Below are 12686 nucleotides of genomic sequence, written 5' to 3' on the forward strand. Positions count from 1 at the left end.
CTGCAGACAACCATGAGTCAGTGCTAGTGCAGCCTCTGCAGCTCAGGGAGGGAATTCTGGAGGTTCTGAGCTTCACACGAGTCTGTCCATAAACTGAGAATGAGAGAAACTTGGATGTGTCTCCATCTGCTCTGGCAGATGAGTTGTGATTGTAGTACCTCTTTTAAAGCAGTAAAAGAGCGGGCTACATGCAGTTCCTTTAACAGTTCTAACATTTTAATTTGGTCCCAGTTTTATTCTGGTTCAACCTTTCTCATTTTGATGCCATTTGACTAATAAATAACAGAATATACAATTTTGTTTTAATTGAATTCAGCTTTACCAGTGTCAAAACGGTAAATTAAAACAAGTTTTTTTGTCATATGGTGCAGCCCTCTGACGCACAGCAAAGGACCGTGGCTTAAGATTCCATTTTCTAGCAGCTTTAAACGGGGCAGGCACATCAACAAGGATAACGACAAAAAAATAACTGACACTAACGTCAAGTACAATGAGCAGGAACCAAAAAATATAAAGTTCGTCAAAAAAGTATTAGAGAAAAACTTCAGGTTAAAGCACTTCAGCAGAACACCTTCTGCACGTGTGGCCCCAGAATGCAGTGGTCCAACAATAAATAAAAGTTGATAAAATCTGAAGATATTTAAAACAAAACAAAAAAAATAGCTACACACATCCACACCTTAAAGTCTCTCTGCTAAAAGGAATATCAACTTGATTTAAAATGCCTCAAAATTCTGATCATTTCTGCAGCGTTACATAATTTATACAGTGCTTTTTTGCCATTTTTATTACATTATTTATCTTATTGTATGCAAAATTAAATGTAGGCTTAATTAAAGGTACTATATTACGCAAAATTGACTATTACAAAGTGTTATAATGTTGTTATGTTGTTACCTCATCAAAAACATACATATGACTCGTATTTTATTATATCCACACATGTTTGAATTATGTAGGTGTGCACCAATAATGGTATCAGGATCGGTTTCATGATATTGGTTCAGCTGATATCCCAGTTGGGCCTTAATAAGTCTATTTACAGGCTGATTTTGAGCGAGGACGTCTGAACTTTTATTCATACAAAACTGTTCAGTAATTATTGGAAGGGTAAATAACAGTTACATGACAGAATTGGATCTCTCGTGTAATAAGTTAAGTGCGTTTTCAGGTGCCATTTTCCATCCCTACACAGATATTGGTTTGTATCGGATATCGGCAGATGCTTAGTCATAGTATCCATATCGTTGACGGAACTCAAAAAGCCGGATCCACCTTGTGATGTCATGTAGTGGTAGTTCTCCAGTGAACAGCTACATTCTACTTTTAGTTCAGTACAGATCGGCAATTCCAGGGCAGAAATGATCCAAATGATTCAAGCGAAGGTGTTTGGAGTTTAAAAACACAGTGGAGCACTTCCTGTACCTCAGGCTAAATCTGCAGTTTGTGTCAAATATGTGTGAATAAAACAAAGAACTCCAGGTCTGCTTGTGATGAGGAAAAAACATTATAACAAAGATAGAAAATAGCGTAATATGGGCCCTTTAAAATACAAATCTCATTATTTTGAGAATTCAAGTTGTTATATTATATCAAAATTGAATATTCCTTTCTTGCAGTGCACACAAACAATGGCTTTCAGTAGAAGAACATTTTACCTTGACTCTCACTTGTACTCATTCATCCAGTACATCATCAGTATGTAGTATTAATGCACAGTGGGAGCAGGGCTGGCTACCGTAAATCATTCAATTCTTGTACTGTATAAAAGTGATATCTGTAAGCAGATAAACTTAAAAAAAAAAAAAAAAAGATTTCACATTATGGTTTTAGAGATATGCTAAATTAGAATGTTGTAAAATGCTGTAAAAAGAGCTGATGAATAAAAATAAAAAAATAACCTTCTGAGCAACAGTGACTGAAATTCTCAATTGAAGTAAATTTCTGACAACTCTGCACTTTAAAACAAAAAAATAATTTGAATTTTTAAAACTGAAGTAGATTTAATTTGACCTAGATATTATTTCTTGCAGAGTAAAGTTATATTTTTGGATTTTTATAGTTAGCTTTAAAATTAATTAAAGTCTGTATGATGCTTGAAACTCAAACTAGACATACCGTATTTTCCGCACTATAGGGCGTGCTTCATAAACCTCCAACCCCATCAAAAAACGACCGCGCGCGTCACAATCCAGAGCGCCCAATTCACGAATCCACTCGGGTGTCCCAGCACGACTTCAATAAACTACAAAACCGCACCACCTGCAGAACACGCAAACACACACGGAGCAGACAGCGACCACGCGACGACACACACCGGCAGCCACACTCATCACTCCACACAGACGAGGAACGAACCGAAAAAGAGACTGCAGTGTGCCACTTCTAGACACAACTGAGTCACTGCGAACAACGCCAACAGACACGCCCAGACAGCACCCTCCCTACACGCCACAACTGAACAAAACCACTGACCCATCCAACTGTTGTGTTTCCTTTAAATTCCGCTGCGGTTTATTTGTGAAAAAAGTTCGAAAATAGAAATAGATTTAATGACAGTGCATCTTTTAATCCAGAGCGCCTAATAGTGTGGAAAATACGGTACATTTACAGCTATTTATCAAAAATGTGTTAAAACACTTTGCACATTTGAGGATTTCCATATTATAATTGTTAAAAAAAAAAAAACATAAATGAGATTAAATAATTTGGATTTCCCATTTACAGTATCCTGCTCTTAGATTTTCTTAAATATGTTCATAATCACTGTTGTGTTAGAGTGATAGACCCTGAATTACACTGCACTTGTATCAAAAATGGTAGTATTCACGTAGCAGTGGGATAAACTAAGTTATAGTTTACTCAGCGCAGAAAAAAAATGTAAGCGGTACCCAGCCCTATTTTGTAGAAATATTATGTCACAGCACATGCAGGTGAAAAGTGTATGTCCAACCAAAAAAAAAAAACTCCTTCAAAACAACAAAATGGAACTCAAATATGAAGTGTGCACATGTAGGATACACTAGAGGACTCGAAGGCAGGAATGACCAGCAATCAAACAACCAAATTTTCTGTACAATTTTAAATGTAGCATACTTCTGCAAAAGAAAAAAAAAAGAATTAAGTTAAATTTAGTTTTAAGCCTAAACAGTGATCTTTAAAATCAAATATTTAAAAAAATGGTTTAGATAGTTAGAATAAATTGTACCATTTTGTTAATTTTTTTTTTTTATTATTAATTTTGTATCAATATTTGACCAGTTAACTTGTTCATGCCAAGTCCTGCTCGAGTCCTCCTACTGGAAAGAAAGCGCAGTATTTGGACATTCTTAGTCAGGGTAATCAAGCATAAAAACTGCAGTTCTGGCGCTGCGAAATTCACTCGTCTCCAGAAACGTCTCCATTTTGAAGTGTTTTCCTGTCCCCCTACAAGCCTGAGGCAGTCTTTGGTGGGAGGAGGAGGAGAGGACTCACAGTAACAGGGGTCATAACGAGTCCAGAGCCCAGGCATTGAACCCTCAACCTCGAAGTTGAGAGAAAAACACTGTGCAGCCCAGTCAGTAATTGTAAAGTTTCAATACTATGTTATCAGGAATCTCAAGTAGTTTTTCAGCAGGATAATCCAGATTTAAGGCTTTTTCTGAATATAGAAGATGCAGTGATCAGTCTGTCTTTCCCCCACGATTTACACAGTGAAACAAAACACCCGCAGATGGGTTATATTCCAATAGTCACTGCATCAGAGGCTCCATAGGTCAGAAAACAGAGACTGCACAAAGGCCAACAGTAGTGCACCACTCCTGAGGCGCTGAGCAGAGGAAGGCCACAGACACACGACCTGCTCCTGTTTAGTGCACTCACGTCTGTGGAAATGATCGGAGACAAAGCTTTGTGCTGGGTGAAGCAAACATGACTGTTCTGATGAAAAGAAAGTATGATGGAGGAGCAGGCGCAGAGCTCTGCTGCTCACTGCCTCAGAGACTTCAGATTCCACCCTGAGCTCGTCCAAGTAGTCTGCATTCATCTGTACCCAGGGTGATGTCCGTGCAGAGGCCCCCCAGGGCCGGGCTCCTGCCCGGGGCCACGCACGTCCAAGCTCTGGTCCCCAAAACGTGGCATCTGGAAGTTCCCTGGCAGGAAATCCAGATTGGGCATCAGCTTGGGCTGAACACCAGGGTCCTCCTTCCCTGGTTTGTATTTTTGCCCGGGAAACCTATCTGAGGGGCCCTGTCGGGGGCCCTGAAAACCTGGCCCTTCCTGAGGCGGGCCCCAGGGATGCTGCAAGTACTGAGCCTCCATGTAAGGCAGAGAGCCCCCAGAGCAGCGAGGAGGCGACGAGCGGGTTTTGTCCTGGTGTTTGAGGGGGAAAGACTGGGCAGAACCGGGCACTTTGTGGGGATAGTTGAGGTTCTGAGCAGGGCCAAAGCCACAGTCGGCAGGAGGCTCCAGACGAGGGGTCTTACAGGGATGGGCCCCCTCTGGAGGCTGCTGCATGTGGGCCAGCTGGTGCTGGGCCCAGGAGCGCTGAAGGAGGCTCTGGGCCTTATCGGGCTCACTATGAAAGCTCTGCAGTCCATTAGGAGCATTCATGTTGTGCTGAGCGTGCAGAGAGGGCCCAGCGGGGTGACCGGGGGCTTTGTCCAGACTTCCCCCCACATGGAAGCTGTTGGCTGAACCCGGGGCCGAGGGGTGGGCCACTCTAGAGCTGGCATTGATCAGCAGGTTGCGGCTGATGGGGCTGGGGTTGGCAATCTGACCCTCACACACAGATGTACCGCCCATGCCAGCACGAGCCTGGCACAGCTGGTTTATCTGCAGAACAATGCTGCTTAAGTCCCCATGGCGGTTCTGGTGCAGGCTGGCCGCCATGGACAGAGGGATGGTAGAGGTAGACACAGTCACATTTGGAGGGGCATCTGCATCTGGTAGTTTACGAGGCCCGTAGTGACCCTGGGGAGGCTGCTGAGTAGTGTCACCCACGAAAGGAGTTCCCTCAGGTGGGTCTGGGTGCGGTGCTCTGGGGGGACCCTGCTGTGGACCTCCTGAGGGGCAAGGTTGTAGTCCTCCAGACACTCCAGCTTGGGGTCCTCTAGGAGGACCCTGTTGAGGTCCTCCGGGAGGACCTGGGTGTAGTCCTCCAGGTTGAGGTGCTGTTTGGCCTGGGTGTAGTCCTCCAGGTTGAGGTGCTGTTTGGCCTGGGTGTAGTCCTCCTGGTTGAGGTGCTGTCTGGCCGGTGTGTAGTCCTCCTGGTTGAGGTGCTGGGAGACCTGGATGCGGTCCTCCTGGTTGAGGTGCTGTTTGGCCTGGGTGTAGCCCCCGTGGTTGAGGTGCTGTTTGGCCTTGGTGTTGTCCATGTGGCCTTGGATGGGGGGGTCCATGGGGTCCAGGCTGTGGCCCTCCTGGGGGGTGACTGGATGGTCTTACAGTGGTCATAGTTTGAGTCTGGTGTGCCATGTTGAGCTGAGGCATGTGGTGGAGCTCCTGGGATGGGGTGACTAGAACGTTGTGGGGGACATTGTGAGGGACATTATGGAGGGCCGTGTGAGGAGGAGCGGTGCCATGGTGCCTGAGTGTGTGCAGCTGTGGTGCTTGCTGAGTTGGGGGGGCACACTGCTGGGGCAGGGGCACACTCTGCTGCCTCTGGAGGCCATGAGGGTAGGCCGGCCTCTGGCTCGTCTGGAGATGGGACAGGCTCTGCTGCCGCTGCAGGGGCCCTGGGTGGGACAGGCCCCTGTGCTGCAGGGTTGGGGGATGCTGCACAGTCTGTGGTAAGGTCTGAGGAATGGTCTGAGGGGTCTGCTGGAGGCCCATAGGATGTGTGAGAGGGGGCTGCTGTGAAGGGCCCTGCATGTGAGTGCTGTTCAGACTGCCCTGAGGGCCATAGGGACCACTGTGGAGGTTCATGGCTGCTTTCTGCAGGGTCCGGGCGCGAGTAGTGGGTTGCTGCTTGACAGGAGCTCTGAGCACAGCCAGAAGGCCTGCACTGGTGCTTAGCTGAGAGGAGTAGGGGCTGTGGCGCTGAGAGGACGTGTCAAGACCGTTGACAGTGCGCCGGACGTGTTTCCTCTGAGGGACTTTGATGCTGTTGGGGAAGATTTGGATTGTCAGAGGGCTGTTGGCAACTTTCTTAGCATACGCGTCCAACTCTGCAGGGCTGGGGTAGGTCGGAGATCTCATCTTCTGAGTGGTTTCCCCTGAAAGAGAAACATGGTTAGAAAATGTCGTTTACATATTTAACCATTCAAATGAATTGTGACAGCAGTCTTGTCTGACCAGCCAGTCTTTTCTTCAAAATGTAGACATTTTAGATGATCCAACCATTGCCACTAATTTGTAGCACGTGTCTCGCAAATGTGGAAGACATGTTCGAGAATCAAAAATTCTCGTAACATTCAGAACAAAATATATAACTTATTTTACCTGAAATAGTGAGATTTTTACACAATCAAAGTCATTTATGTAGACTTATCTCCTTCTTTATGTGTAAGCAGCCATGTTTGTGTTGGCTGCAAACGGAGCATGCAGCTCTGACTGGTTAATCCACCTGTCAATCACACCCTCTGAAATTGGGGAGACCGGATACAGCTTTAGATCCACTCCTCTTTGTAAAGTTTTGTCAAACGTGTGGTTCTGCATGCTCAGATAAACAGCTGTCTACAATCCTAATAATATATATCCCAGTCCTATAGTTGGAAAATTGACTAAATTGTACCGTATTTTTCGTACTATAAGTCGCACCAGCCAAAAAATGCGTAATGAAGAAGAAAAAAACATATAAGTCGCACCAGACTATAAGATGCACTTTCTGGGGGAAATTTATGTTATAAAATCAGGGACCAAGAACAAACATTTCATCTTGAAAGGCAAGTTCTAGTAAAAATAACACTAGAATAGAGAACAAGAGGCTGAATAGGCGTTAATATGTTAACGTCACATACGTCAGATAACTATAGCATAAACAACAGAACATAAGTTTACCAAACTCTCCATCGCACTCCAAATCACTAAATCCATTCAATTCTTCATCCGCTGTGTCACTTCTGAGCAACTTCATGCAACTTTGGTTATCATGGGAGTCCATGCTTTGTCATCCAGTGACTTCAAGGAAAGTAGCACAGTGCACGGTTGCCGTGAGGCTGTGTCCTCCATTCCCGCTTTCCACCAGTCCCTCACAAGTTTCTCGCTCACTCCAAACTTTCTATCTGTTGCTTGATTATTGTTTTCTGCTGCATATTTCACTACATGCAGCAGGACAGTGGCTTTTTCTGCCGGAGACATGCGCAGAAAACTGATGCACAAGCCAAGACTGCCATCTCGCAGCTGTCAGTCTGAAAATTTTAATATACAAGTCGCATTGGGGTATAAGTCACAAGAAACACCCAAACCATGAAAAAAAGTGCGATGTCTGAAAAATACGGTACATAAAATAGAATATAGAAATACTAATTATAGCAAGCTATGTGCCAGTATCTTTCTTGCTTCAAATGTTAGTATTGTTGCAGAAGATGACTCCTCGGTGCCATAATTCTGTCCAGAAGTGAACACATGCACCCAGCAGTAAAGGGGAGTTATTCCCTCTGCTCTGGGCTTCACGCTCAGGTGTTGAGTAAAGCTGTTTGTCACTTACATCTCGGAGGTCCAGTGTTCATCTGCAGGCACAGAAGAGAGGAGGCAGAGTGTGCAGAGGCCGGCAGACAGGCCAGCATGTCAGGGATCCTACAGACATATGAGCCCAGGCTTCCTCACCACACTGCAAACAGCACAGAAAACACAAGTCATTTTACAGCAGCACATTCACTCACAGAGATGACTCAGGAGTAAAGCTGCACAATATATCAGAAAAATATCAGTACTGCAATATTGGCTGATGCAATAACCAATATCGCAAGAAAATAAATATATCGCATTAACACAAGGCTCTCCATTTTACAGAAATATACTGTTTTTGAAAGGAAAACTGACAAAAAGGCAGATTGTATTCTACTGACGTAGGCCTTTAATCCTTTAGTCAGTTCAGTCAAGGAAGTGTTCGTGTTCTAAAATTTGTATTATTCGACTATGTAGTCTTATGAGCGCGGGTGTAGTCTTATGAGCGCGGGTGTAGTCCCGGGAGCGCGGGTGTAGTCCCGGGAGCGCGGGTGTAGTCCCGGGAGCGCGGGTGTAGTCCCGGGAGCGCGGGTGTAGTCTCGGTGTAGTCTCTGGAGCGCGGGTGTAGTCTCGGTGTAGTCTCTGGAGCGCGGTGTAGTCTCGGTGTAGTCTCTGGAGCGCGGGTGTAGTCTCGGGAGCGCTCTACTGATCTTATTGTGCGAAAATATTTATTACAATATGAAAAACGAATATCCCAGGTTTTCCACACCTTTAGTTCATGACAGTAAATGTGTGGTGGATTGTGTGAAAGGACTGACACTGACATAACATAAAAACTAACATAATAACAATGAAAAATTGAGCTGGAGAACAGGTTAGAATTCAGTGATAGACTCAGCTGTTTAGAGACCACAATACTGGAGGCTGCACATCACATGCATCATGATTCCACGGAAAAGGAGCTCAACAGTAACGGCCCGCCCCCAGTTCCTGAAGCATAATTCCCATTAATTTTTCTCATAGACCTTCTGAAAAAACAGATATATTAAAAGTTTGAAAGCTTGCTCTGGGCTAATCAGTTAAGATCTATAATATTATTTATCAGATCCTGAATTTTTAAAACACTACGTTAGTAAAAAATATTTGTTGAATCTTGAGGTTTAAAAGTGCATTTCAGACTTAAAACAACCGCATAATGTCTTTGAACTCTAAACATTTGAATTTTTTAAGTCTAGAGGAAAAATGAATTGAAATTTTTCTCCCAGAACCAAAATTTATTAAAGTATCTGGGACTGTTGAGATCCATAGAAAGTTAAAACCATACTCTGGAAGATTCTGCATGGAAACAGAAATCATTTAATGTCATATTGTGGTATGTTAAGCCAAAGGAACAAAATTTCCATAAAAAATTGCAGCAAAAGGCCTTCCCACTGGCAAAATAAGAGTCAAGTTTAAGGAAATGTAAGGAAGCATGTTTTCTACATTTTTCAGTGCAATAAAAATAACCAAAATGAAAAACATGCTTTTATTTTTCTCTAGTTTTTGAACGTTAAGTTACATGCTGTGCCTTTAACTGTTACATTTCAGATCTGTAGACCTGGTATATGAAAAACATCTTGCATAAAACAAAACTGGTACAAAGTTCAGGATCTCTTTTTTTCACAAAATTTAGGAAATAGGTGAATCTGCTGAACACCAGAGACACGGCTGTTGTCATTTCAAACAACCTTAAACCGTAAGATTAATATGACAAGTATGTGGAGCCAATCCAAGCAAATAATGACAGAATGTGTTTAATTTGTGGATTTGGTCATTCCTTTCAAAACAGTGAATCTCCCATAAGAGTTTCACAGGCCCTGCCCTCCATCTGAAAATATGCCATCATCCAATTCCAGAACTCAACCTGTTTTAACGACCTTTACTCCAGAAACGACTCATCAGTGACGGGAAGATCACTCACACTTGAAGGCAAACCAAATCTTACGCATAACAAGCATCCATGTTTAGTAAGCAGCCTCCCAACGACAAAATTTTACTCTAGATGAAGGCAGCAGCTAACGAAGGTAGAGAAGGGAAGATCAAATATGCTCTCGTGTGAGTAAATAACACGTAGAACTAAAAAAAAACTACAGATAAGACAGTGGATCGGGCTCGGTGGCTGGTTGGTGAATGAGGCTCAAGTTAGCTACAGCTCACAGCAGTCTCTTTGTGCGGAGGACAGGCCAGCTGCTGCCCAAACTTTAGCTCCATAAAGGCGGATCCCCGGAGCAGAGCGGCCCGGGACAGCGCGTACTTACTCCGGACACAGTCAGGAGCGAGGCCGCCTCATCTTGTGCGAATGTGGCGCAGATTGGAGCTTAGATGAGGGAAAACATCGCAGGTTCGGAGAGGTGTGCTGCGGCTGCTCTGGGGCTACGGCAGCAACGTTTGATGCGCATGCGCGGTGGGCAGGCGGAGGACCCGTGTGCTGCTGGAGGTGTCCGAGTGGAACGCCTGAGTGAAACAGCAAAACATTTTCTTTTTTTTTTTAATACATAGATGTTTAGTGTTGTAGTCAAGACCGCACTAATCGAGACCAAGACCAGTCCGAGACCACAGGGTCCAGGACAAGACCAAGACCTGTGAGAGTCAAGACCGAGACAAGACCGAGACTTTTAAAGGCTGAGACCGGAGACAAGACCAGGACCTTTACAGGCCGAGACCAAGACAAGATCAAGACTTTTAAAGACCGAGACAAGACTGAGACTTTTAAAGACTGAGACCAAGACAAGACCGAGACTTTTAAAGACTGAGACAAGACTGAGACTTTTAAAGACGAGACAAGACGAGACTTTTAAAGACCGAGACAAGACTGAGACTTTTAAGGCGAGACTGAGACAAGACCGAGACTTTTAAAAGACTGAGACAAGACTGAGACTTTTAAAGGCCGAGACCAAGACAAGATCAAGACTTTTAAAGACCGAGACAAGACAAGACTTTTAAAGACTGAGACAAGACAAGACCGAGACTTTTAAAGACTGAGACAAGACGAGACTTTTAAAAGACCGAGACAAGACCAAGACTTTTAAAGACGAGACAAGACCAGACTTTTAAAGAAGACAAGACCGAGACTTTAAAGACTGAGACAAGACCGAGACTTTTAAAGGCCGAGACCAAGACAAGATCAAGACTTTTAAAGACCGAGACAAGACTGAGACTTTTAAAGGCCGAGACAAGAGACAAGGAGAGACAAGACTTTTAAAGACAAGACAAGATCAAGACTTTTAAAGACCGAGACAAGACAAGACTTTTAAAGACCGAGACAAGACCAAGACTTTTAAAGACCGAGACAAGACCAAGACTTTTAAAGACCGAGACAAGACCGAGACTTTTAAAGGCCAAGACCGAGACAAGATCAAGACTTTTAAAGGCTGAGACCGGAGACAAGACCAGGACCTTTACAGGCCGAGACTGAGACAAGACCGAGACTTTTAAAGACCGAGACCAAGACAAGATCAAGACTTTTAAAGACTGAGACAAGACTGAGACTTTTAAAGACAGAAGGACAAGAGACTTTTAAAGACCGAGACAAGACAAGACTTTTAAAGATCGAGACAAGACCAAGACTTTTAAAGACCGAGACAAGACCAAGACTTTTAAAGACCGAGAACAAGACCAAGACTTTTAAAGACCGAGACAAGACCAAGACTTTTAAAGGCCAAGACTGAGACAAGACCGAGACATTTAAAGACCGAGACAAGACCGAGACTTTTAAAGGCCGAGACAAGACTGAGACTTTTAAAGGCCGAGACCGAGACAAGTGCGAGACTTTTAAAGACTGAGACAAAAACGATTATTTTAAAGGCAGAGACTGAGACAAGACCAAGACTTTTAAAGGCCAAGACTGAAACAAGACTGAGACCACAACCCATTGAGACCAAATTAAGACCATCTTTGTAATTTTTGAGATTTATTTGTATTTTACATTTATATATCAATGTTTTTATAAATCTACCTCCATTTTATCACTCATCAAGTGTTAGACCTCAGACCGAGACAAGACGTCCAAACGCGGTCAAGTCCGAGACGAGAAAATGGTCTTGAGGCCGGACTTGAGACCAAGACCAGACCAGACGACACTACATATATTGGTAGTTTTCAGATTCTAGAACGGGAAGATGTCTCCAAAAATACCAAATATTCCTAAATGGGGGGCAAGAGACAGATTTTCCTATTGATTACATATTGATGATTACATTGCACTTTCCTATGAAGTATCTATGAGGTAAATTCACAAATGTTGAACCTGAGTATTTACAATAATAAAATAGATTGGGGGTGGTTTCTTCTTCACTGTGGCAAAAGGTGCAATATGTTTTGGTTAACCTTAAAACTACACTGCCACTACCACTACATGACATCATGAGGTGAAATGGAGCTTTTGTGCTGTGGGGATGGAGACAGCCTAACAGTAAGAGTTATTCAAACATGTGAATGCGTGATTGAAATAAAACACAGCTCCAGGTCTGTTTTTGAGGAGGAAATATGGCTTAAAGCTTATGAGTCAATTCTACACAGTATAGGACTTTTAAAACACTTCCACACACCCGGTTCATTCTGTTCATGGCATTTATGACAATTTAAACATGATTCATTTAGAAATAGTCAGGCTTCTCTTCTGTTCGCGATTTCATAACAGCAGGCGTGTGTTTCAGGGTGGGTGGCTTCGCTCTGTAAGAAGATGAAGGACAAACTGCTGTTGACTGAGGGACTTCAGAGCATTTTTGAGGCGACTCAAGAAACAGAAGATCTCGGGGCACAGGAGGTAAGACCACCCCTCATGTCCATGGTTGGTTCTTGAATGGCAGTGTAGTGCTTAAATATTTAACCTTTCATTCTTTCATTCATTATCAGCCACATTGCACTGTTTTCTCATGATGTCAAGATTTTACAGGCCCCTGCACCTCAGGCCCCTGGTTCCCAGATCCGTCTCCACCAGGTCCCCCACTGGACCTCCTACTGGATTTAAATTGCAGCCTGTCTCCAAGATCTTACACCATGAGGTCCCTGCACCTCAGGCAAGTGATAATGTCTGTTATTAGGTTCTTTTTTCAGACTAA

The 12686-nt window shown here is 43.7% G+C and overlaps 1 protein-coding gene and 1 long non-coding RNA gene across 3 annotated transcripts; one reads left to right on the plus strand and one right to left on the minus strand.

The window, feature by feature from the left end:
- Positions 1-198: 198 nt before the first annotated feature.
- Positions 199-10025, minus strand: LOC110156285 (protein FAM222B-like). Its single transcript, XM_020920487.2, has 3 exons — positions 9885-10025; positions 7628-7750; positions 199-6194 (listed from the first exon to the last, which is right to left on the minus strand). The coding sequence occupies exons 2-3, from the start codon at positions 7704-7706 to the stop codon at positions 4021-4023; spliced, it is 2253 nt and encodes a 750-aa protein (XP_020776146.2). The 5' UTR covers positions 7707-7750; positions 9885-10025; the 3' UTR covers positions 199-4020.
- LOC129412602 (uncharacterized) lies at positions 9616-12645 on the plus strand. 2 transcript variants are annotated; one of them, XR_008633768.1, is made up of 3 exons: positions 9616-9681; positions 12282-12391; positions 12521-12645. It is a non-coding gene; the product is annotated as an uncharacterized LOC129412602 (long non-coding RNA). The 2 variants fall into 2 exon arrangements; XR_008633769.1 differs by having other exon boundaries at positions 12512-12639.
- The last annotated feature ends 41 nt before the right edge of the window (positions 12646-12686 follow it).

Source organism: Boleophthalmus pectinirostris, unplaced genomic scaffold (assembly GCF_026225935.1).
Source record: "Boleophthalmus pectinirostris isolate CB_2022bp ecotype Guang Dong unplaced genomic scaffold, ASM2622593v1 HiC_scaffold_9, whole genome shotgun sequence".
Taxonomy (NCBI): domain Eukaryota; kingdom Metazoa; phylum Chordata; class Actinopteri; order Gobiiformes; family Gobiidae; genus Boleophthalmus; species Boleophthalmus pectinirostris.